General features: G+C 45.0%; 2 protein-coding genes and 1 pseudogene across 4 annotated transcripts in view; 1 reads left to right on the top strand and 2 right to left on the bottom strand.

Moving 5' to 3' along the window:
- Positions 1-26356, top strand: part of HERPUD2 (HERPUD family member 2) — a 112857-nt gene that overhangs the window by 3993 nt on the left and 82508 nt on the right. The window lies entirely within an intron of this gene.
- LOC147023331 (uncharacterized) lies at positions 865-17303 on the bottom strand (annotated as a pseudogene).
- The window catches only part of LOC147023330 (uncharacterized), a 30321-nt gene continuing 23502 nt past the window's right edge, over positions 19538-26356 (bottom strand). The window contains exons 3-4 of one of the 3 annotated variants that reach the window (XR_015060140.1): positions 24618-25187; positions 20250-22425 (exon numbers count right to left, since the gene is read on the bottom strand). Coding sequence is in view for 2 of the 3 variants with exons in the window: in XM_085888598.1 (XP_085744724.1) it covers positions 20018-20070 (53 nt within the window). In the remaining variant the exon portion in view is untranslated. Of the gene's footprint in view, positions 20071-20249; positions 25188-26356 lie in introns of those variants that run through there. The other 2 variants (XM_085888598.1, XM_085888597.1) reach the window with 2 other exon arrangements.

Here is a 26356-nt window from a genome sequence, read left to right as displayed (position 1 = left end):
AGGTCCTATAGAACAGTTATATCGGTAAGAATGTGTTTTTTAGTTAGGGTCCCCGTCCCGTGTCTAAGGGGTGAATAAATGTAAATGCGCTGTGAGTTACTTTGATAGTCAGTGTTTTCTTTCACTTTTACACCCTCATAACTACACAAACGCCAGCATCACCTTCACCTCACTCTGGCCGACGCCATGGCCTACGTGCGTGTCAGCACGTACGTGGGCGGAGCCCACGCAGAATACAGTTTCTCTGGCTATTTGGTGGGCGGAGCCCATGCAGAATAATGTTGCTCTGCCTGTTTGGTGGGCGGAGTTCAGACAGGGAGGAAGGGGTCCTTGTGAAGTCACCACGCCCCTGGGCCAATCGCCGAACTTGCCGCTCGTTTTGGCCAGTGACAGGGCGATGAGTGATTGTGCGCCAAAACCGTCCAGTGAGGGAGAGTGGGGATAAGGAGCCCCCCCCCCACCCGGAGACACGGTGAATAAGGGTGCAGCGCGATCGGACGACGGGGCTTTTTGAGGAGAGCTTGAGAGATACCATCCCCCATGAGAGCCGCAAGGGTTGGGCGCCGCGTCCCTCCCGACAACAACAAGGGAGAGATTGGGAGATCCTGCCACCGACAAGAACGGTAAGGGGTGCGTGCCGTCTCTCTGAAGATACCGAGGAGAGGTTTGGTTGCCAGGACGAGCGCTGAGCGGAGCAAAGGAGGCTGATCGCGGCTCGCCGGTGTCTGGATTTGGCTCGCCTCTCACTGGAGCCCGGTTTGAATCAGCTCGAAGACCACACGAGGTGGACAGGTCCGAGGCAGGCTCTGGTCTTCAGCTCGCCTTTCCATCCGAGCTGGAGGCCTCAATAAAGGCTGTGGCCACTGTTTATTGTGTGTGTGTGTGTGTGTGTGTGTGTGTGTGTGTGTGTGTGTGTGTGTGTGTGTGTGTGTGTGTGTGTGTGTGTGTGTGTGTGTGTGTGTGTGTGTGTGTGTGTGTGTGTGTGTGTGTGTGTGTGTGTGTGTGTTTGTGGCACCAGTCTAGTAAGTAATAAATTGTATAAGTGCCTTGCTGTACATACGTGCCTCTTATTATTCGGGTAACTCTGCTTCTTGCGTGCCCCCCTGCCCCATTATAAATAAACCCAGGTGTTCAATGTATCAGTTCATTTTGTGTTTCTTTTATTGGTATAACACGGTGCGTGTTGGAGAACTAGCCAGGCTGTTGCCGCTGTAAAGGGACATTTGGACCGATGGAAGCTCGGTGACAGTCCGCTCGGGTCGCACACGGTTCGAGCACGCTAGCGGCTCGTTCCGTACAAGTGCTGTCGAGGGTGAATTTCCCCGGTAGTTTGGACGACGTGGGTATTTAGGTAAATTAAAATTGGCAATCGAGCCTACACCACGTGGTCGACCTATTGGCGAACTTCGGTCCGATAAGGGACCCGTCTGCTCCGGAGTTATTCGGGGTGACGACTTCTAAATTCCGAGTGTTCGGTGGAGCCGACTCTACTGCTCCACCTCGCGTGCTTGTCGCTGATACCCGGCCCTGCAACAGTATGTCTGAAACCACACCAAGGAAAAAAATTGAAACTTGGCACATAGCAAGTACTCCTCATGGGGAATGAGTGTGATTTTTATTTTTAAAATGTCATCGGTGCCTTCCTTATGACATCATGATTGCATATGTAGAACGCCACATCCGATCGGCATGAAATTTTTGATGGTCATCTCGGGATAAAATAGTCCACAGAAATTTTTTTTGATGACTTCATCGGTCACGTGATTCGGCAGTCATATTGTTTAACAACAACAAAGAAACCTTCGAAAATCCTCTTCTCTGAAGTGGCTGAACAGTTCAAGGCGAAACTTTACAAGTATGACCATCTGTCCATGAGGAGCAAAAGGTTCACATCGATGATGTCATTGGTCACATAGTTTGGCAGCCATATTGGATTCACCCGAAAACTTATTTTTAAAATCTTCTTCTCCAGAACGGGTGGACAGATCAAGGGGAAACTTCACACAAATGTTCCCCAAGCTTTGGGTGTACAATTTTGTTAAGGAATAATTGATAGGTTACATGAATTAGCAGCCATAGTCGATTGAAGAAAAATATTAAGTAGTGTTTTCTCTGGAACCGCTTAATCGATGTGAAGTTTCATGATAATGATCTCGTGGGGATGGAAAATAAATGTTTGAAATTTCAAACTGATCAGACTTATGCTCAGGCAGGCAGAATTATTTGTTTTTATCTGGGTTCTTTTTGATTTTTTTTTTTTTGAACAAGGCTCACTTGGCTGTGCTTGGATGGGTTTGAGGGGAGAGGAATAGCAGCTGAAATGTGAATTCTCTTCAGGTTCCTCCTGATGACTTCATCTTTGTGTTTTGCTTACTTGGGTTCCTTTTGATTACTCCAATGCAGGACTGCACCTGTTTGGTCTTCCATTTGATTTGAATTTAATTAATTTTAATCCCATTCTGAATTGAATTGAATAATCATCACCGTCATGGGTCAGGGTCAGGGTTTCCAATCAAAGCGGGGTTGCAGCAAAGCGGGACGTCTTGGAACCCAGTCATCACTGCCAGCAGTTATAAAGTGGCAGTTCTAATTTTGTCTATTATTAATTACATAACACACCAAGACACAAACACCACACAAAACAAGTCCTGGCAAGGATCTGCAATCTCTGATTGCTATTTTTCTTGTTTTATTTTACTTGGCCTTAACTGATGTTTGATGACACTGAAATTCATATTTCTCTCCTGAATGAATGCCTTCATCTGTTGGAACATATTGTTGTGGTGCCGGTTTCGGTGGCAAGAACGACCGCTAGATGGAGCAGTTGAGCCGTCTTCCACCGAACACCGGAATTGAAAGGTCCTCACCCCGGATAACTCCGGAGTCGACGGGTCGCTTAAAGTACCTTGGTCGCCAATATTTCAACGGCGTGAGGTAGGGTCAACTTGTCTATTCCAATTTACCTAAGTACTCACACCATCTAACTACCGGGGAAGACGCACTCTCGGCCGGCTTTGTCCGAACCGAGTTACTGTTACCGACTCGGATCCGGCGTAATCGAGCAGAAATTACCAAAGCCGCACCAGCCCAAATGACAACTTACGGCACAATCGGCCTTCCGAATTCTCAAGCCTGAACCATGCTAGGCCAATGAAAGAAAACACGGACAACGAGCTGGAACATTTAACAGGGGTTTATTTACAATCATCGGGAAGGGAGACAGAGCAGACTTGATCACGAATATGCAGGAAAATGTACAATGAGCAATCAACACATACAATTTCTACTTATAGGATGGCACCACCACAGACACACACACACACACACACCTAAAGAAAATGGACCTGGATTATCTTTATTTCGACCCTCACAGCCAAGGGGATAGACAAGACAGGCTGGTGGTTAGAGTTTGGTCAGTACCTGGCCACCTCGTGAGGTTTGGCCCGTGACTGCAGGTGTGAAACTCGGGGTCGTCGGCGAGCCCAGACACGGTATAGCGGGGTCCAGACAGGGGCCAGGGTCGCTCCTCACAGAGGGCCAGCGGAGATTCCTGGCTCGGACTCCAGGTTATTGCTTGACAAAATGAGAGATGGAAGTTGACGGCTGTGGAATAGTCAGAGGACCAGCTTGAGACACGGCAACGACGACCACCAATGACTCGCACCAAGAGCAATGGCGACCCCTTTCTTCTCCGACAATTCCAACCCAACTCCTGCGAGCACTAAGGGGAGCCTGGCAATTCTTATCCCTCCCCCCGGGCGGGGTGGGGTGATCGGTCCTCTGAGGTAATCTTTGCCCTGATTGGACAGGATTTTGTGGGGTGATATCTTTCCCCCTCTGATTGGACAGTACAGGGGGAAAACCCTGCCATTCTGGGGTGGAGTCAGAGCAATGAGGTAATCTTTGCCCTGATTGGACAGGGTTTTGTGGGGTGATGTGCTGGCCATCCGTGATTGGACAGGGGGGAACCCCCTCCTTTCCTGGGCGGAGTCAGTGTTCTGAGGTGAGGAAACCTCCGCCCACGTCCGTGGTCGAACGCACGTGGGCAATGCCGTCAATGGTGCGAAGAAGCGAAGGATTGATTTGTTGGGGTTGGGTATTGCAAAAATCTAACTAGAAAGAAACTTCGCAGCGCACACATGTAATTCCCTTTAGACATGGGGAGGAATGTTACTATACACATACTTATTGAAATAACTAAGCTTAGGCCTTAGTTATTTTATAACTTGGTTTACACAGTTCTTCAGCTAAAATGTAGGGTCGGTCAGTCGAAATATAAATATAAATATAATTTCAATTTTAATGATTTTTTTTCGGATGTTCCATGGAAAAGACAAGGGTAAGTGGGGGGAAAATAAATATAAATCCCGAACCAGGAGGATCCAAGAAAACATTGAAGATGGAAGACCATTCAAATGCAGGATGCCCATGTTCACTGTATTGTTACGAATTTGGGAATTTGATTGCACACAACATACAGGTTCCTTTAGTCAGCTATGTCGATAAGTGCTTGTTCCCTAGATAGCTCACCTTTCATTGTTTAAATGTTCAGAAATTGATTAGATGCGCTGCGGATCGATTTTAATATTTAGGGAACGAACAATGGAGACATCCCTCCCCCTCTTCTGCGAAGAGCAAGAAAAACCCTGCTGTCCCGTGACTCATGATGTCAACAACTCCCTCCCACCCGTGGCTGAGCGGGGGATGGAGCACGAGGGCATGTCATGAGTCACGCCGGGAGTGGGGGAAGGGCGGGAGAAGGATAAGAGGAGATCTTTTCTTTTGTTCGGGGGCAGAGTTGGAGAAGGGAGTTGAGAGTAGCCGTTCAGCAGACCTTCTCGTCCTGTTTGGCTTGGGTTAGGGTTGAGGCCTTCGGAAGCTTTTTGCTTCGGCTGGCTCAGTGAGCTTCGGCTGAGGCTTGGCTCGGGAGGAGGCTTTTTTGAGGCTTTTTGCTTTGATGGTTCTGTGAGCTTCGGCTTCTGCTTGCCTCGGGAGAGCTTTTTGCTTCGAGCTGCTTTGCTTGGAAGGAAGTTAAGCTGGTTGCTCGGCTCGAGCTGCGAGTGGTGGCTTCTTCTTCATGGTTCGTGGAGCTCTTTGTTCTCCATTTTGGTTCCCGGCTTGGTGCGACTCATCGACCTCTTCGTGGAGGTGTTTCCTCGGGGAAGCGACGCATCGACGGGAAGGATCAGTGCCTTGTCTCACCAGCATGTGTTGAGAAGCGCGGGAGGATTCGCGGGAGCTCGGGAAGGATCGCAGCTCACGGCGATTGGATCCAGCTCACTCTCGCTGGAGCCCGGGTCCGAACAACTTGAAGACCACACGAGGTGGAGAGGTTCGAGATAGGTTCTGGGTTTCAGCTCACCTGTCCTCCGAGCTGGAGCTCGTTATTAAAGGCCTCTGCCATCGATTCGTGTGTGTGTGTGTGTGTGTGTGTGTGTGTGTGTGTGTGTGTGTGTGTGTGTGTGTGTGTGTGTGTGTGTGTGTGTGTGTGTGTGTGTGTGTGTCCGTCCGTCCGTGGGCCCGTCTAATAAGTAGGAACTGCTGTTAAGTGCAAGTGACTGTACATAATAAGTAGACGGTTGTAGTTCTTTTGTCGTGCTTTTGTTGCTTGTGTAATTGCATACGTGTTTTGCCTTGTTTAATTGCATACGTGCTTTATTATAATAAATGTCCTCATGTGAATGTAAACCTGTTCATTGCGTCCATTCCCTCATTGAACTGCCCCATCTTGTACTCGGAATATAGTTGGTTTTTAAAAAGCCGGTAAAGTGATCGTGTCCAACGGGACTGCGCGATAATACCCCGCTCGGTTATCCCAAAAGGAAGCGAGCTGCTTAAGCGACTCGTTTCCAAGCTGTCCCGTTGAGGTACAATCTCTCGGTAGTCTGTCTGTGAATAATTACGTAAATCGAAGATTTGGCGATCGGACCCTGTAGCGTGTGGGTAGAGTGCGGACAAGGTTGTGGTGTGGTTAAAAACACACCCGTGGCTGGTTTCCGGCGTTGATCCAGAAAGCCGCGACTGGATTGTCCGTTCGGTGGGCGAAGCGACCGCTATTGGTTAGACGCGGTCGTTCACACGCCGACGGGCGGGAAATCTACAACACTGGTGTCGAGGAGTGAGATTCAAATTCATTCCCCTCCAAACTAAATTAACGGGAATCGGATCAGGGGTGTGTAAAGCGATCCTCGATTCCCACCAAAATACGAGCTTTAAATTATTTCCAAGAAGCAAGATGGCGGTTCAAGGTGAACGGGTTCAGGGTGGTTTAGGAATGTGTGTTGATGTAGGATCCATGGCCCCGGACGGTTCTTCTTTTTATAACCCCACCGCTAATTGCAATCAGTGGGGGCGCTCACCCTCATACACTGAGCATGAACTTCGCCGGCAAACGGAGTCGCAAAATAGCGGCGCGATCGCACCTCAGCGCAGCACGGAGCGGTCTGCTATAATTAGCACAGCGAACGGCACGATACGAGGCGGGGCTCCTAACCAACGATTGAAACCACGTGATCATGGCAGGCAAGGCTGGCGGACATTGGCAGGCTTCGGGCACAAAACAGAGAAATATCTGGGAAAACTAAAAGAAAACGGTGAGAGAACGAATGAAAGGAGAGAGCAAGCATGCAAAAGAAGTGCGGAGAGCGAACTGAAGAAAAGAAAAGAGGAACAAATTAGTAACTCCCAGGATAGAAAGAACTTAGAAGAAGAATGGAAAACGAAGCTGGAAAAGGAAAAACGGAAACACGATGTGGAATTGGAACTACTGAAGGAAGAGGTAAGAATAGGCAATCGGAAAAGAGAAAGACTGGAACAGGAGGTAATAAGAGGAAAGTATTGGGTCAAAATTAGCAAGGAATTCGGTGAGGGAATGGACGAATTGAGGAGGGAAGCAGTGGAAAGCGAGGCGGAAATGAGCAAGAGAATGGATGAAATGAGTGAGGAGGCATGCAATTTGAGAAAGAACTTAGAAAAGAAAGCTTCTGAGTTACAGAAATACCAAGACAAAGAGACGAAATTACAAAACGAGCTGAGGATGTTGAGAGAGGAAAGAATGAGAACAGAGAATGAAACGTTGAGGAACCACACTGTGCAGATCGAACAGTTGGAAGCCAAAGCAAGGTTGGAGTGTGAGGAGATGAGAGAGGAATTAGAAAAAAAAGCTTCTGAGTTACGGAAACACCAAAACAAAGAGACGGGGTTACAAAACGAGCTGAGGATGTTGAGAGAGTAAAGAAAGAGAATGGAGAATGAAACGTTAAGTAACCACACTGTGCAGATCTAACAGTTAGAAGCCAAAGCAAGGTTGGAGTGTGCGGAGATAGTGAAAGAACAAGGAATGAAGCAGGAAAAGGAGCTTAACCAATTGAAAGAAAAGATGAGATTGGAGAATGAAGAACGTGAGAGACGGTGGGGAAGAAAACAAAAACAATGTGAATTTGAAATTGATCAACTCAAGGAAACAGCATAATTTGAGTCCACGGAGATGGAAAAGCTCCGGAAAGAAAATGAACAACTAAAGAGGCTCAGAGAGGAAGAACGACTCAAATGGGAAGGAAAACGGAGCGAGGAAGAAAAGGAAATAATAAAGGAGGTAGCGGTGACAATGACGGAGACGCAGGAAATAGAAATAACAGAGACACGGGAGATAGAGGAGAGAGGGGGTGAAGTGGACGACACAAAGGATGAACACACACACATGGAGGTAGTGAGGGACAATGGGGTTGAGCTTGAGGAATGTGTTGGGACCAGATGCAAGCAGCAGGATAGCCTCCTTCAGGAATGAAGGGAGGAAATGTGCCCCCTTGAGGTGGATCGCGACGAGGTTAGTCCGGTCGAGCCTTGCGAGGGAGAGGGGGCGAGTGCTGTGAATGGGTGCACGTGGAGCTTGGGGGGTATGGAGACCCCGGGAGCGCTTGAGGTAGCGCAAATCCCCAGCATGGTTGCCCCGGTGTGTGTGGTTACGAGTGTGGCGAAATGCGTGCTGGAAAGCAAGCATTGTGTGAGTGAAACCCTGTCTGTAAGTGTTATGGCGTGTGCGAGTGAAACCCCGTGTATGGAAGAAGCACGATGCGTGAGTGAAAAAGGTGTTTAAGGGAGAAGTGCCGTGTGTGAAAGAAACCGCGTGTGTGAGGTCACGGTATGAAAGAGAAATGGCGGTTGTTATGCGAGAGGGCACAACCGCGTGTCCGAGTGCCATGGTGAGGTATGTGAGCGTCGTGGCACGCAGGAGTGTGCGCGTTGAATGGCGACGACGATTGCGACAGATGAGGGACAAAAGCCGGGTAGCGGCTGTAGCTGTTTTGAGCACCGTTCCGGGTTTGCACAGCAGCGAGCGCGGGGTCCGTGCTGTGCTCCGCACGAGGCCGCCACGTGCGCGGATACGTGAGTGAAACCCGGTCCGGAAACGCACGCGATGGATGTTATCCAATCCCGCGGACGGACAGAAGGTAGGCTGGATAATGGATTTGGACCGGACGGGTTCTCTACGCGAGCGTGATTGTAAAGCTCCGATGAGCAGAGCACATGTGTTCGCGTGGGGAACCCCTCAAACGCGGGGCTTGCTTTGGGATGCGCAGTGACGTCGTGGCTGCATGGTTGAAATCCGGCAGAAGGAAATCTCTGCCGGATGTTACCGTCCAAGAAGGGACGAGGTGCGCGAAGCGCGAGCAGCTGCCATGATGTCACGGAAAAGAGCGCAGGTTGTGAGTTGCCGCGCTGGTGTGCGCAGGAAAAAAAAAGCAAGCCTCGCCACTTCGAGTGGACACGAGCCCCAGGCAGGAGGTGGAAGACCCCCTTGCTTAGGGGGCACAGGAAGTACTAGTTAGGGGGATGGGTTAGCGATAGACCGGTTTCATGGAGGCAGGGACAAGGCCTCGTGGAGCCCGTGGAATGGATTAATTAGAGGGATTTCAGTTTATATTTAGGAAATGGGAATTTTTGGATTTTTGGAGACATGGACAGACTGGAAATGTGTAGTGGAGACGTAGCTTAGCTACGTAGAGTAAATGGAACGTGCATGAGAATAAGGGATGATGAGGGAGCACGAGTTAGTCAGGGGATTTAATTAGGAAGAATGGCAGTGTGGAGTGTTGGTGTGAGTGGAAAAGAGTGAAAAGTGTACAATGAGTGAATATGGGACAGCGGGCCCAAGTATGTGAGTGGAGCGAATGTCGTATGCATGGTGCAAATGGCTGGTTGGGGGGAGGAGTGATTCCCACCCAAGTGACCCCGGGGTCAGTTTAATGTTAGCTAGTGGGTTATTCAAATTTATTAAAAGGAGGTCGTTTTGTTGTTGATGCCGTGAGAAGGCACGAAACCCGTTTGGAGGGTGCAGGAGTTCATGGACTGGCTGGGAGCGTGGCTGTGGAAAGGTGAGTTTTGTTTCGTGGGGACCCCGGGCACCGGACTTGAGATCCGAGGAGGAGAGAGAGAGAGAGAGGAGAGGAGGAGAGAGGAGAAATCAAGAGGAGAGAGAGAGAGCATCAGGCTGTGGACTAGTCGGCCAGAGTAGGCCAAGGGCCCAAGAAGGGCCGGGATAGTGTAGTGGGCATGCTGACCAGCCAGGAAATTGTGCAAGGGCACGAATGAAAATTTGAGGGCAAGGCCCAAATTTATAATGGACACCAACACAGGCGACGGAATCATGGTTTTTAAAACCGATAGTTTTAAAGTGTGAGGCGTTTTTGGAAAGCCCCGGGGTAGTTTCAGGTTAATGAATGTTAGGGTAGATAGGAGATGTACCCCTTCGCACCATCCATCCCTTCGCTCGTTGTAGGCCGCTGGACTCACCTAGGTAGATCGCTGAACTCTGAGGAGGCCATTCTGAAGCTTTCTTAGGCCTCGAGACAGGATGCGAGTCTCTCCCTATTCCCTTCCAGAGAGGGAACGTAGGGGTTGGGAGTAGGCTAGGTTGACAGGATAGGTTAGCCAGACAATGACGATAAAGGGCGTGAGGGAGACGATTATAAAAGGGAAATAAAAATAATAAAAATAAAGAGGGGATAAATTTTATTGTGTTGTGTGGCAAATTAAGGGAGTGGGTATGGACAGAGACAGGCAAAGGCGATAGAGTGGGGGGGAGACAGTAGGCTAGGTCCGAGCCCGCCTTCAGAGCGGCCCCCCCCCCCGGAGGGAGGGAGCGGGATATTGTAATTTTCCGGTTTGTTTGTCTGTCTGTCTGTCTGTCTGTTAGCAACTTTACGGCAAAACGGCTTTATCAAATTTAATCCACAGGTGGGCAATGAACCTTGGACGACCCCATTAACTTTTGGGTCCAATTGGATCAAAGGTCAAAGTCAGGAAAAGATCAAAATCGTTTTTCGCTCATAACTTCGTCAAAAATGATCTGATTTACTTCAAACTAAGCTTATGGTGAACCTTATTCTATTTGTCACTTATAATCGTACCCATCCCTATCGTGAAAAATGCATATTTGTGAAGATCGGTAGGGTCCGAAGTTTTGGGGGTCAAGGTCATCGGTCAAAATTACAAATTTTCCATTAAACTAAAACATGGTTACGAAAATACAACTTTACGGGAAAACGGCTTGCTCAAACACTGTCAAATTGTATCCACAGGTGGGTAATGAACCTTGGACGACCCCATTACGTTTTGGGTCCAATTCGGTCAAAGGTCAAGGTCAGGTCACGAAAAGGTCAAAATCGTTTTTCGCTCAACTTCGTCAAAATAGTTTAATTGACTTCAAACTGAGATTAAAATATTCCTTATTCTATTCCTTATAATCAACATTCAGGTTAAGGATATATCAAATTTAAATTTGATCCCCAAAATAACTATGCCTTAAATGGGCGGGATTTGTTGTGCCTGGCACCACTTGTTGCTTTGTTTGTAAATACATGCCCATGCTCTTTGATTACCTTGTAAATACTTGGAAAATAATGATTGTGTGTGTGTAAATAAATGCTTGCTGATTAGAACTGTTAAACATTTCTCGGACCTGCTCTTTTTTTTGTTTTTGTATACATTATCGAGGCTCGTATGAGAGCTAACACACAATACACAACAAGGGGTCAGGAAACAAGAGGCGTGGGAGAGAGAAGGACAAAACAGCGGTAAAACAGAAACATTAGGAGATCTGTGGAAGGGAGAGGGATGGGGCGGCAAACACAGGGAATACAAGATGGACATTAAAGGGACTTTCCGGAAGGAAGGCAGGGAATTTAAAGGAGGTGGGTTTGGGGTAGATTAACGGGGGTAGAAAAGATCGTAGTTTTGAATGGGGGAAGATAAGAGGTGTTGGTGAACAACTGTTTTGAAGACCTGGAGGGGAGAATGGGATTGAGGAGAGTGTGGGAGTTTATTCCAAAGACAGGAATGAAAGGGTGAAGGTGAGAGCAGCGATTCATGATTTTGGTAGTTTTACCAGAAGGGGGTTACTGGCGGACTTTGAGTGTCCTGCGAAAATATGGGGGGCGGGGGGGGGACATATCGCAGACAGAGCAAGGAGAGCGAGACCGGAGAGGAGACTGAAAGATCACCGACCTGCATGCGGTGAGAGTGAGAGGCCCAAAGACTCAGCCTAACCATGGGAGATACCAATGATTCTAAATGCCTTGGCTTCCACAGTGTGCAGCCAAGAAAGATGAGAGGCAGAAGCACAAGCCAAGAGGAGAGAGAGAGAGAGCATTACTCCATCAGGCTGTGGACGAATGCTTTGTATGTGGTCAGGAGCTCAGGTGGGCCGAGATAGGACTTTGCACGATGGAGGATTCCCAGTTGGCGATTGGCTTTTGGGGCCAGGTTGGAAATGTGGCTTTCCCAGGAAAGATCATGGCAAATAGCGAAACCCAGAAGTTTGAATGAAAACTTCTTCCAGAGAATGGTTGAGAAAGTGTGTGTGTGTGTGTGTGTGTGTGTGTGTGTGTGTGTGTGTGTGTGTGTGTGTGTGTGTGTGTGTGTGTGTGTGTGTGTGTGTGTGTGTGTGTGTATGGGGGGGGGGGGGTTCCAGATGGTCCTTTCATAGAGACATAGTGAGAGTGTGAGATTTATCAGGATTGAAGGGCATGTTCCACGTGTGGGACCAATTTGTGATTTCATCCAGGTCTGAAGACAGCAAAGAAGCTGCTGCTTGTCAGTCTGAGGGATGACAAATGGTACGGCGGAGGGTGGAGTCATCAGCAAAGAGCTAAAGAGAATTTTCCAGAGAGTCGGAGAGATCATTGATGAAAAGCAGAAAAAGAACAGGGCCCAGAACGCTGCCTTGAGGAACTCAAGCTCAGACAGGAAGAGGGGATGAGAGAACTCCATTTCGGGCCACATGTTCGCTGTGACAGGAGAGGAAGTCTGTGAGCCATGAGGGAAGATGGTCTTGGATACCATAGGAAGAGAGTTTGGTGAGCAGGGCAGGGTGCCAGACCGTGTCAAAAGCACGTGATATGTCTAAGGATATGGCTCTGATTTCATATCTGGCATTGAATACCTCCATCCATTGTTGGGAGAGCTGAAGCAGAATATCCAGGGTAGTGACCTAGTCTGAAACCAAATTTATGATCGAAAAATCAAGCCATTGGAGAAGAGGAAGGATTTAATGTCTGAAGTGATGATGCATTCCATAACCTTGCTGATGATTGGAAGAAGGCTGATTGGTCTGTAATTGCAGGGATCTGTTTTTGCACCTTTTTATGCAGAGATGTAATGTTTGCTGATTTCCAAGCAGATGGCAGATGACCTTGAGCAATTGAGAGGGTGAATCGAACAGAGAGAGGGTGAGCAAGAGCAGAGGACACGTGGACTGATGCCATCTCGACCGGTTGCAGAATCTGAATCAAGGTTTGACAGCAAGCTCTCCACTTTGTCAGAAGAAAAGGACACAGAGTCCAGGGACAGCTGGGTGCGACTGAGTAAGGTGGGTACAGAAAGCGATGGGTTTCGGACGCAAGATTTAGATGCAAACACGGAGTTTAGGCATTCAGCCTTTTTACGTGCGGCATCAGCAGTGCGGCCATTTGAGTTGGGAGGGATGGAGGGGGAACATACACCAGAAAAAATTTGATTAGATGCCACCAGGATTTGGAGGAGGGAGAGAGGTTTGAGCGTTCAGAGTTGAGATAAGAAAGATGTTGTTTTCTGGCTCTCCTGAGGGTAGACAGACACTTGTTCCGAGCTTTATGGAAGGAACTGAGATTACCCTCAGTTGGATTTGCTTTCCATGAGGAAAAGGTTAGTTGTTTCAGGACATCTGCCTCGCCACAAGCTTCAGTGAACCATGGGCGGGAGGAAGGGTAGGACAACTGAAGACGAGAGGGGATGAGAGAGATAGAGATTCTTTGAAAAAAATTCCCAGGATGAGTTTATGTCGGATAAAGTATGTCGGAGACCAATCTAAAAGTTTGGCTGCTTGAATACCCTTCCAGTCTAGTCCGGGAGCTAACAGAGATTTGTACTACATCTCGAGTACAAAAGGTTTGAGAGCTAAAGTCATTATATGGTGGGATGGGGACCTCCGAATGGGCATTCTTAAGTTTTCCAATTGGTGCATTACGTAGGGGGCGCTGCTTAAAGTAGCTGCCAAAATCCGTTTAAATTACATTTTGAGTACACGAATCAAACTGGTGCCAAGAGTTCAATTTTGGCACTGTGGTTACTGATATGTAATTCTTAAGTGACGGATTTGGTGCAAAACACATTTAAGAACGGCCTAAAGGGGGCGCCACTGTCACGTTTAAATCACATTTTGAGTACATTATTGAAACTTTGTAGAAATAATCTTTAGACCATCCTGATGAGGATCAGTAATTATTAAGTGACAATTTTGGTGCAAAACCCATTTAAGAAAAGCCTAAAGAGGGCGCTATTTTTAGCACATTTAAAACGCATCTAAAGTACATCAACGAAACATTGTGGAAATATTATTTTGACCTTCATAATAAAAGGATCACGAGTTCTTAAGTAATCATTTTGGTGCAAAACCCATTTAAGAAGGTGTCAGATGCAAACACCTGTTTTCGTGATATTAAGATCAATATAAAGCAGGTGAAACAAAGGTCATTTCTTACCGAGTAGCCATCTGGCTGTGGGGCAGCATGCTCGAGTTACCACATGTCTGAGCACTTTGTCTCGAGGAATATTGGTTTTCCAATATAGCAGAACATTGTCGCTTTCATGGTTGTGACAGTATTACTGGATTATTTTGAATACGTTGCCTGACACAGCTGAAATACTGCTAAGTAGGGCGTTGAAATCTTGATTGCATTCTGCAGCACACTTCTGGGTTGTCTGAAGGGTTTTTCGCACTACTGACAAGCTGGTGATAGGCTCCTTAAGGTTTGGCATGTATCTCGCTTCCTGTTTTGGTAGCTCATCCTTGTAGAAGATGGCATTGAAGCCAACCCACATGGGATGAACATCAGTCTCAAACGCGTGGCACATCATCCATATGAGGTCAAGACGCCTTGCCCTAATTGCCACGTCTGGTAGGTTATATACGGATGTGTTCTTGTAGCTGAAGACTGTCATTTTGGGTACACCGAAATACGGAGCAAGAGGAGTGTCAGCGACAGTGAGAGACCTCTTCTTCTGGACAGCTTTCTTTGCTCCTGGTATTGGCTTTCTAACTTGCATTGGTGTTTCATTAATCTGTCGAATGCTGGTACTATCACATGGCAGTTTTAATACAGAATTCCCATCGTATCATGAAGTGTGTTGCTCCTGACAACGTTTGGGTCATTTCATCACAATTGTCAAACGCGAGTCCCATCGGAAGTCCTGGCAAAGTGTTCTCAGGGCGAGCTTCTTTTCTCTCTTGGATCGCTTCAGCGGTAGCTGTTTCGAGTTCCTCCAAGCAAGAATAGTTAAGACAATGACCAAACCTATTCAGAACTTGAACAAGTTTCTTGCTACCAGTGATAGATCTGATAGCCATACCCAGAGTGACATGTTTTGCTGGTTTTGCGTGGCCTCTTTGAACAACAAACAATGCATCCTGACTTGTTGAAGCAATTCGACATTTTATCTGCTTTCCACATTGGTCAGATATGTTGCCTGTGTACAGAACTTTGAAGAAGTTCATCACGGGTTGGGGTACAATTGTGTCTCAGTCTCTGACATCATCTAGTGTTGGATTTTCTGGTACGTCTTTATGGGGAACATTTAACAGCTGCTTTCAGAAAATAAGTGCTGCTTGGTTGAGGAGTCATTCTTCGGACTCTGCGTAGTCATAAGCCACTCGTACGGAATCATCAGCAATTTCTGCGTTGTAAAGAATGCTTCCCAATTTCTGACCTGCTGGACTCTGCATCTTGAGTTTGGACCCAAATTTATTTCTAAGGTTTCGCATGAGACTTTGCTTATGCATAGGGGACTCATCAGCAGATGAACAAAAGTCCAAATAACGTTGATAAACAGATGTCAACAGTTCTGCACGTTTGTCAACAATTACAGACTTTTCAACACATTCATGGATATGTCTAATTGCAACTCTTTTTCTGTGGAATGTCATCAGTATTAGAATTTCTACTGGCTGCAAATAAGAATGCGCTCTTGCATGAGTGATGATACTTTGCTTCTTTTGCAACCAGGTCCACACCAACGACCTTGGAAAGGATAGCTTCATCCTGAAGTTGCTCAGCGGCCTCTTGCATTTTATGTCCGGCCTCTAATGTCTGACACGAACCTAACAGTTCGATAGCTCCACCTTTTTTCTTCTTCCTCTTTGAATTGCAGAAAAGGCAAGTTGCAGGAAGTATTCCAGATGACGAGGGTTCAGCTTCGTCATCTGCCCTTGCGTTTGAACACAAATGAGGCAAACTCCTCTGACAAAGGTCAGATGTTCTATCTCCAGTAGCTAAGGTTGTTGATGTGACGGCTGTGAATTTCTGGTAGCAGGCTACATGATACCCATCATTCTCATCCGGGTTCTGAGGCAAGCTGCCAACCAAGTCATAGTACACTGATTTCAGAAATTGGGGTTTTGCACACCTTTTCTCAGCTGCAGCCTGCACAGTACTCCAGTTCTCATTGAATGGAAAAACATCACAATGTGGGGTCTTCGCTGAGGGCTTGCTGGCAATGTGGAGAATACAACGCCTGGATTCAGGAACATCGTTGTTGGAAGGATCAGATGATTCCATATCTGTTTCACTGGCCTATGACCTGAAAAGAAATGGATTTCATAAGCTATAACTAGCAAAAATGTGCTTCAAAAACATGTTATAAAATCCCAAAAAGTTGGGATTACATATGACACAATACCAGAGTTTATCAATACTGGTGTTAATTCTAAAATGATAGATAATGGGATGAGAGACATCTGCAGCTCTGTGGTAGAGACTAATAAGTAGTGCTGTTCGCTGACACCATTTCTTGTATTACTGGTAGAAAAGATTTACATTATTATTAGTGAATATAATAATAAAGAAAGCGAAAACAGTCACCATCAACAAATGTTACCTCAGTGCGTGGAGATGCAGTCAAGAATGGGCTAGGGATCCATGAATTGTAGGCTGAATTATGGAATATACTAAACCCCTCCTCGTGGACAATTCGTTGATTTAACCACAAGCCACAATAAGTTATTTGCTTAGGGTCCCTAATATATGTTATCTGAACTACTCTAACTCTAGATAAAACTCACCTCTCAGTTGTAAAATATCTAACTACTACATTCAGAATGATGAAATGGGAATCACAGCACCAACTATGCTACACAGCTGATCTACATGTATCACCAACACACTGCATGAGCCCATCCTTGCATGCTAAGCCAGCAGTATATATGACGAGTCATGTAGGCCCACAAGTGATTCGTCATCTTCCATGCAGTTATCGAATCGTTTAATACCTGGAGCAAATGTTGGTTCCTGAGTACACCAATCTTACTTCCTCCTTCACAGGAATTTGACCATAATTTATATATGAACCCTTCTTAAATGGGTTTTGCACCAAAGGGGTCACTTAAGAACTACTGATCCTGCATTAGGAAGGTCAAAGGAATATTTTCACAAAGTTCCATTGATGTACTTGAGATGCGTTTTAAATGTGCGAAAAATAGCGCCCTCTTTAGGCCATTCTTAAATGGGTTTTGCACCAAATCCGTCACTTAAGAATTACATATCGGTAACTACAGTGCCAAAATTAAACTTTTGGCACCAGTTTGATTCATGTACTCGAAATGTAATTTAAACGGATTTTGGTGGCTACTTTAAGCAGCGCCCCCTACGTAATGCACCAATTGGAAAACTTAAGAATGCCCATTCGGAGGTCCCCATCCCACCATCTAATGACTTTAGCTCTCAAACCTTTTGCACTCGAGATGTAGTACAAATCTCTGTTAGCTCCTGCATTAGTCGGCCTGGGTGAAATGCCAAACTCGACAGCGTTGAGGTGGTTCTCTAATAACAGCCAGAGAAATGTCTACTTTGACAAGCATGTGGTCAGAAGAACCGATTGGAGCGGATGAAGAACAGCAGATATTTTCAGGGAAAGGAAGAGGGAGGGGAGGAGGCTTTGGGTGCAGGGGAAGGGAGGGGGAGGGTAGGACAAGGGAGGAGGGGGGGAGGTAAGGAGAGTTCTTGAATGAGTGTGGGGGATTGCAGAATAGCTCGGGGAGGGGCCGGATGAGGAGGAGAAAAGGCTCTGTGGTGCTGGGTTGAGGTACAGTGGGGAGTAATGAGAGGAGGAAAAAGGCAGTTGAGGATTTGAGGAGGTGGAGTGATGAGATGGAGGAGAGAGAGAGCAGGGGAAGGAGGCAGCTTTGTGGATGAGAGGGGGGGCAACTCTGAGAAGGGGGAGTGAATGGTGATTAGAAGGAGAAGGGTTAGTGGGGAGAGTTGAGGAAGAAAGGTGAGAGGGGGGGAGTTTTTGAGAAAGGTGAGAGGGAAGCTTGGAGGGGGAAATAGTTTGACGGTTGCTTTGATCGGGAGGGGTGGGAGGGGTGAATTGGCACTGAAGTTGGAAAGAAAATGACGATTGATGGAACACAAACGTGCGTAGCAAACTGGGGTTTTAAATTTTTTTAGTTCAGAAATGAGACTAAAGACATTACTTGAGGGATGCAATAAAGGTGAATTAAGAAAATGGAGAGAAGAAACGTTGTAACAATTGGACTTTTTCGACAAGGTATGAAGGAAAGGTCGAATTGAGAGCAATCTGTTGAAATAGAAAAAGAGTCGTGAATTATGATACAGTAATGAGAACCACACGTGTGAAAGAGGAAGTTGAAGCATTATCAGAGACCGTTGTTATTATTATTATTATTATTGTTATTTTTTGATAAAGATTGCATCAGATTTGGAAAAGGAAAAGTTGAAGAAAAATCGTGAGGTGAATGGTGAATTTGGATTGGCAAACGCAGAGTGAAACTGATGGGTCGATGAAAAGTACCAGGAAGAGGAAGGGGTAGAGAGAAACACGTGGTTTCGGGAGGTGTATAGTTAGAAAGGATAAAAGGAACAATTTCTTTGGGATGAATTTTTGAAGATTCGGTAAGATTAGGGAATGGAAGTTTGTTGGAAGAAATCGTGAAGGTAATGGTGAGAATGGATCAGCTCAAATTGAAGGAAGATGATGTACCGGCAGGAGGAGGAAGAAGAATAAAAAGAAGAAGAAGAAGGATCGGTTCTCATGGGTGTCGAGGGAGAAAGGGTTTTTGTGTTTTTTTTTTGTTTTATTTTTTTAATTCTGACAAGAAACATTGGGTGTAGTTGGGAGGTATAGATGGTGGGAAGTGGGAAAAGTGGGGAAAATAGGAACTGATGGTAATAGGGAGAGAATACAAATAAAAACGATTGTACACCTAGACAGGAAAGATGAGTAGGCCTCAAGGAAACCCAATAAGACAAGAGCAACGAAAACTCACAAACCAGCACAATTTTAAAAACAAAACCGAACTAGGAACACACAGTAAACATGTAGGTAAGAAAATAAACATTAAAACATGACAAATGACGAACGGAAACTTAACTTAATGTAGTGTACATAATAGATAGACAATACACAGGAAGATTCTGCCCCACTGCTTGGCTTTGCTACTTTAGCCAACGTCCAACCCACAGTTTTGCTTGGCCGTAATAAGTAGACGAGTGGGCATTGAGGGTGCGGTCCCCAATTGGGATAACCAAACCACCGGCAGGTAACATGTTTTATTGGATGTGAGGACCCTGCTTGGGTTGGTTGGCTCAATCGGCATCAGTGGTTGATGAGCAACCCGCCAAACCGCAGGGTTATCTGTGGCTGGTGACCTCAGGTCCGGAGGTCAGGGAGCGAGTCCGGGGAACCCCCTCATGGTAATCCGCAACCCCGGTTCCGTAACAGTATATTTCATGCTGGCAGAATTAAGGTGCAGGACTTGGGGAAATCTATGCATTAGCCTCTATAACGTATATGCTTCATACACGGGCATTGGTCTTAAGCATTGGGAGGGGTTTGAAAAGGGAGATAGAGGTCCCTGATTAGAATTGGACACATTCCCCTAGTATGGCAATTTAAACACAAAAAGGCTTGAGAATGCACGTTCTCATACCTATATCCTCCTTGCTCCTATGCAGAAAATTGCTGCAGTTTTGCATCATTTCTAGGGAGCGCAGCTGTGCAGTTGATTCAGTGCCCTCCTTTTAGGTTAGGGTGGGAATTTCTGCAATTTATTCAGGATGCCGGCAATAACTCACCACCTCTTCATCGAAAGATACCGCTGTAACTTGTGAGCAGACATCACACTTAGGTTATTGTACAGAAGAGGGATGGCGCACTTTGTGGTGCAACGCTCAGCCTGTGAAGCACCTGTCTGACAGTTTATAGTTGGGTCCGGAATCGAGCCGACGAGACAGGTCAAAGGTAAGTGGCTGGTAGAAGTGTGCTTTTGAAAAATTTATTATTTTTGTGTTGTGCCAGTTTTATTATTCTCCAGTTGTGCCACTTTGTAACGGGGTGTGTAAAGCCTTGTTACATTACCATCACTGGTGTGGATTCAATTCCCATAACTTCTCACTCTGCGACGGAAAGTTCTGCACTCTGCGATGGAGGGGTGACCTGTCCTGGATTATCTCTAGCCCTAAGGCATTCACGACTTCTTGCAAATTCCCTGATGCTTCAAACAGGGTATGAGCTCAATCTCTGCAATGATAAAATATAGATTTATGCCCATTGGGTGAATGTTACATTCAGAACAGAACATGAATATACACAACCACAAAGTGGTATCAATGGATGTGTAGCTGCTTAAAAAACCAATGCTCAGAAATAAAAAGACTGAAAAGCGGCATCAGATAAAATATGATGAGCAAATCGAGTGGAAGGGAGTTATAACAGATTTATTCCGATACAATACACTAAAAATCAATGAGTTTTGTGGACAGAAGAAAGAACAGAAGCACAGTCAAAGTATGACATCAACAGTGAAGCATTGTGGGGGATCCAAAAAGCGTGGAATCAAATCTATCTGACCTGGAAGTCTGAACAAATATATATGAAACATCTGACCTGGGAAGTATCCAACAGAATGATTGAGAGGCAGCATACTGGCATTTAAGATGTCAAGTCTGAGTTCAATTCTCAACCTGTCAAACTATTCGATTGGTGCTTCGCAAGCTGTGTGTTGCATCTGCTAGCATCAGCTGGCAGACGTTAAATATACCATGGTATTTTGCACAAACAAGAGGTGATTGTCACTGGCACACTGGATAAATTTCTGCTCTCACGTGCAGGGGCACTGCATCAGCAGTATAAGTCATGCCTCGGTAATGATGCATCGGAACAAATTTGTCATTGAATCTTGGTCCGTGATGTATTCACTAATGATTGCTGGTGAGATATAGGTTTATATTGATCATGGAATTTGCTGGTGAGATACAGGTTTATATTGGTCATGGAATTTATTGAATAACAAAGACCTCTTTAAGCAGGGACTCATCTTTGAGCAAGGAAATGATCTCAAGCATCCAGTAAATTAAGGGAAATAATACCTGGAAAGCAAAGATTGAAAACCCCAGCTTGGCTTGAGGATCTATGAGCTGAACTGTAAATTGAGAGGAATGGAAACAAAACAACAAATCTATCCTTTGTACTGTTAAAGGAAAAATTGCAAAAACTGAGGAAAAGAAAACAAACTCTCAACTTCATTCAATGACGTTATATGACAGGCCATGGATTTGCTGATCGCCACTTACAAAGAGAAACATTCTACAATCACACATTGATTAATCGTATGGCAGAATGAAAATAAAATAAAGGTGTTCTATGGAAAACATGAGTTTCACTAAAATACAACACTGCACCGGCGCATCAAACAACTTCCTTGCGTGTATTTTGTATGTTCTGTAACAATTGTAATAAATTGACCACTCGTAAAGAATTGCAGTTGCTTGTTTGTAACTCCTATACATATATTTACATAACTATTTCCAACACTGTACATTTTAACAACAATACAATATTGCAACACATCTTGCAAGAATCGATCAAATGGAAAGTATTTGAACCCTAAAAACAGTTCAACGTTATTGCTTTGAAAAGCTTTTGATTGCCCTGTAAATCTGAGCGACCTTTTTTTTTCATTGACAATATATATATATATATATATATATATATATATATATATATATATATATATTTTAATGTTTCAAATTACTCGCCGACTCGATAACTTTGTTGCGACAATACTGCTGGGTTTTTAATATATATATATATATATATATATATATATATATATATATATACTTGCATATTATCCCCCCCTTTGAACTGGTGCAATCATAATGCATTTGCATGATACACTGATACTATGAGGGTATATGCAAGTGTAAAAGTTACTTTTTCAGGCCAGAAAGGACTCTCTCTCTATCATTTATCTTTCTCCTGTCACTTAAATGCCATGAAGTGAAAAATGGTTGGGGGATGGGTACAGAAGTAATATGAACTGTGCAATGTATAAATAACAAGTATTCTTTGTGGGGGGAAAAATACCAGTGGATACAAGTTCCTGTGTATCATTTACACCTTTGTGAAATGAAAATAAACACATCACATTGTTTGGTCTTATCAATATTTAGTGTTTGATAAACATGAAATTGACATGAAAATGTCAACACGTGTGCAAGACATGTCCTCTGGAGGCTCGATGAGAGATGCGGTGAAAAGTCAGTTAACAGCTCAGTATCTTGTGTGACCACAATTTGCATTAACACAAGCTTAGCAATGGTGCCTCATTGAGGACACAAGATGGCTGAAGAAGGCTTGAGGGATGTCATTCTAGATCTGGACCAAGGCCTGCCACAGTTAGGCTAACGTCGCCGACTGGTTTTGAAGACGGCGCAATCATCATTCAATTTCATCCCACACATGTTCTATGGGAGAAAGATCAGGTAAAACAGCTGGCCAGGGAAGTGTGAGAATGTTCTGCTGTGTGATGAACTCAGTGACTGCATAAGGGCCTGCATTATTCTGTTGAAATGTGATGTAACATCCTTGAATCTGCAGGAACAGGAGGACATGAGGATTGAGAACTTCATCACAGTACCAAATATCTGTCAAATTGTCATTAATGACCTCCAGCAGTGTTCAGTAATGTGCGGTGATGTCTCCTCATACCATCACGCTTCCACAGCCAAAGGACGAATGTTGCACAATACATGCACCAACGTAATGTTCCCCTTCTTGTCGATAAATGCGACAACTGCCATTTCTACTGTCAAGATGGAAGCTTCACTTTTCTGTAAAGAGGATAGCAGCCCAATACTGTCTCCTGAACCTCAGACGTTGTCTATACCAAGCTAAGTGCACATGTCGATGACTTGGCAATAGCATCGGACATACTGATGGTCGTCGTGGTCAGATATTATGCTTACATAACTGATTCCTGACAGTTCTGGCAATGATTGGTTGCAAGCCAAGGTTGCTGAGAGCTGTCAAACTTGCTGTCTGGAACTGATTGATATGGTGCACAAACTGGGTTTGGTTATCCTGCCGACCTGATGTCACACATGGTCACCTCTAAGGTGGATGGTCTCTGATGTTGCCAGTTTGTTGATCACGTCTCCAGAGTGACTGTGTGGTGTTCCGATGGACACCAAAATGCCGAGCCACAACGTTTTGTGGCATTCGTGTCTCAAGCATGCCAATAGCACATAGACGTTCATTTTCAGAAAGGCGTAGCATCATGTTAATGACATTTAGACGTCAATAAAATGTTTTTCACAGCTGGGACGGTTTACCAAGTTGTCCCTCAGTGTAACACGTGATACTGAAGAAATTGCAATGTCACATGACCCAGTACACGTGCATAGCAACTTGTGCATGCAGTGCACAGTGGGTAGGTGCAAATTCCGGATATTCACAGGTAAATTGGGGAACATGTCAAGGCACGTTGGCTGACCATTATATTGCTAGGGTACATGTCAGTATCGTTTTGTGTAATTTTGTATGGTGCGCAGGAACTTTTTCTGTTTGTACCCATACGTGCATGCCCGTACATGCGTGCCCGTACGTGCAAAAAAAAACTTTCAAACCGCGTGCCAGAAACAACAACCACACAGGCCGTTCCTTCGCTCTCGCGTACCCGTACGTGCATGGCCGTACGTGCAAGAAAAAAAAAACTTTCAAACAACGACACAGGCCATTCCTTCGCTCTCGTAAACGATGACTGGATTGGGGCATTGTGTTTATCTATAAATGCGCATAAGAAATCGAGAAATTATTAGAATACAGTAAGTCATCACTATCAGGAAGTCCGTACGTTGTAACCCGTAATGGGGAACGCGCTCTAACTTGGCCATAACTTGGGAACCACTTGTCCGATTAATTTCAAACCTTTTGAAAGGCAAACAAAGAGAGATTGCTGGAATTATACATAGAAGATAGATACTGTGGGTGCAAAACGCCAAGCAACATGTCCTGTCATTGGTAACTAAGGCGCCCTTTCCCCATCGGCCACGCCTACACAGCAACGTGTCTTGTCATTGGTTTGGTAAATAAATGGCCGCAGCACCGTGTCCTGTCATTGGTTTGGTAAATAAATGGCCATAACTTGGGAAAAACTTGTCCGATTAATATCAAACCTTAAAAAGGCACATACTCAGGTCCCCAGCAATATAGCTGGCAAGTTTCAATTAGATCGGTCCAGTGGTTGTTGAGAAACGGCGGTCTCTCACTCTCACTCTCACTCTCACTCTCACTCTCACTCTCTCACACACACACACAGCCGGAATTATTTATACATATATATATATATATATATATATATATATATATATATATATATATATATATATATATATATATATATATATGACCCACCCACATCTCACCGAATCAACTATACCCAGGTGGCTAGGATACTACAAATAATTGACTTCTCCCACACTCCTCTAGCCAAAGAAGCTGTATAAAGCAACTCAATAAGACATACACAAGGTAACTGCTACGCTGTTTCGAACCCTTGCCGGAGTTCCTCAACAACAATAAAAACGTTCACACATAGTACACAAATGAGAATCCCAATGCGACACACCCCCTCAGCTACCGGACCAGTTTCATCACTTATTGGCGCATCATCAGTGATAGCATAGACAAAAATGCATACTAACGATGTTCCCAAGCATGAACCACGTGATAACGTCAAAAGCAGTCAAAATAAAAATAAAGAAAGAGCCACCCACATTTCTCACCTGTGAATGGAGGGAATATCCAATCAGCTCTCTCTTTACGGTTGTTGAGGAACTCTGGGAAGGTTTCGAAACGGCATAGCGCTTATATTGTGTCAGTCTTCTTGGATTGCTTTACGCAGCTTCTTCGGATAGAGGAGTGTGGGAGGGGTCAATTATATATCATCATTAAATTGATGTGGTCGGGGCAATACATCGTTCATCTCCAAAGCACAGCCAACCAATCGGTCGAACAAAGTCCAAGTAAACACGACTCCCCAATTTTTTTAACAAACAGGAAAGAGAGCCCCCATCAGATGACGTTTCCCTTGCGGTCTGCAAGCTTTCTCAAGCCAAGAGGCACAGATAACCACACATGGCCATTTATAGCGAACTACTTCCAGTCACGTGTGTAAGGATGTGTACATCTTTGGGTTAATATCGAATTCCTGTGCCAAACGGCGTGCCGCCATCGTTGGTTGTGTATTACATTTGTAGTAATGTTTCACGGCCGCAATGCGTTGATTCATTGAAAGGTAATTCATGGTTCAATTTGGTGCAAATTCAGTAACTTTCCAAACTCGCAGCAATAACCTGCAAAACAAAATCAAAAATAAATAAATTACGAAAATTAATAATCTGCAAGACAATTATTAATAACATGACTTCCCAGAAAGAATCTGACAGCTGAAAAAACAGAAATCGGGCGCTACTTTTGACTCAATATATGTATATATATATATATATATATATATATATATATATATATATATATATATATATATATACATACACACACACACACACACACACACACACACACACACACACACACACACACACACACACACACACACACACACACACACACACACACACACACACACACACACACACACACACACACACACACACTCTCTCTACCGGTCAAAAGTTTTAGAACACGCCCATTTTTCCAGTTTTTACTGAAATTTAAGCAGTTTAGTGTTTCAATGTACTCTGAAATTAAAGCATAGAACAAATAAACAATTGCAGATAAAAAATAAATCATGAAATCGTTTTGTTGAACAAAATCTAATCTAAATTTTTGACTCGCCAAAGTAGCCACCTTTTGCAGATATAACAGCCGAACATACTCGTGGCATTCTTTTTACAATGGAAATCAAATATTGTTCGGAAAGTTCTTCCCAACACTTGCGGAAGTTCCCACAAATGTGTTGCACTTGGAGGTTGCTTTGCTTTCACCCTGCTGTCCAGTTCATCCCAAACCAGCTCGATGGGGTTGAAGTCTGGAGACTGTGCTGGCCATTCCATGATTTGAAGCCTACCATCTTGTTTTCTTCTGAGGTAGTTCTGACATTGCCTGGAGGTATGTTTTGGGTAATTATCATGCTATGGTGGCCCTTTTGGTTCAGGGTGCCAGTCACTCTGTGCAAGTCACCCACTCTGGATCCAGCAAAAGAGTCCCAGATCATCACGCTTCCTCCTCCATGTTTGACAGTTGGTGTCACACACTGAGGAACCATCCTTTCGCTTACTCGACGGCGTACAAAAACCCTGTGTGATGAACCGAAGATTTCAAATTTTGATTCATCGGTCCATACGACCTTCTTCCAGTTTTCAGTAGTTCACTGGCAGTGCTTCGTGTCCCAGGCAAGCCTCTTTTTCTTATTTTGCCATCTTAGCAATGGCTTTCTTACTGCCACTCGACCTGTCAAACCTGCAGCTCGAAGTCTTCTCTTCACAGTTGAAACTGGGACTTC

This window comes from Eptatretus burgeri, chromosome 7, assembly GCF_056783735.1.
Source record: "Eptatretus burgeri isolate ZD-2024b chromosome 7, Ebu_testis_v1, whole genome shotgun sequence".
NCBI classification, from domain to species: domain Eukaryota; kingdom Metazoa; phylum Chordata; class Myxini; order Myxiniformes; family Myxinidae; genus Eptatretus; species Eptatretus burgeri.
Note: the sequence above shows the minus strand (reverse complement) of the source record. Positions and strands in the feature narration are given on the sequence as shown.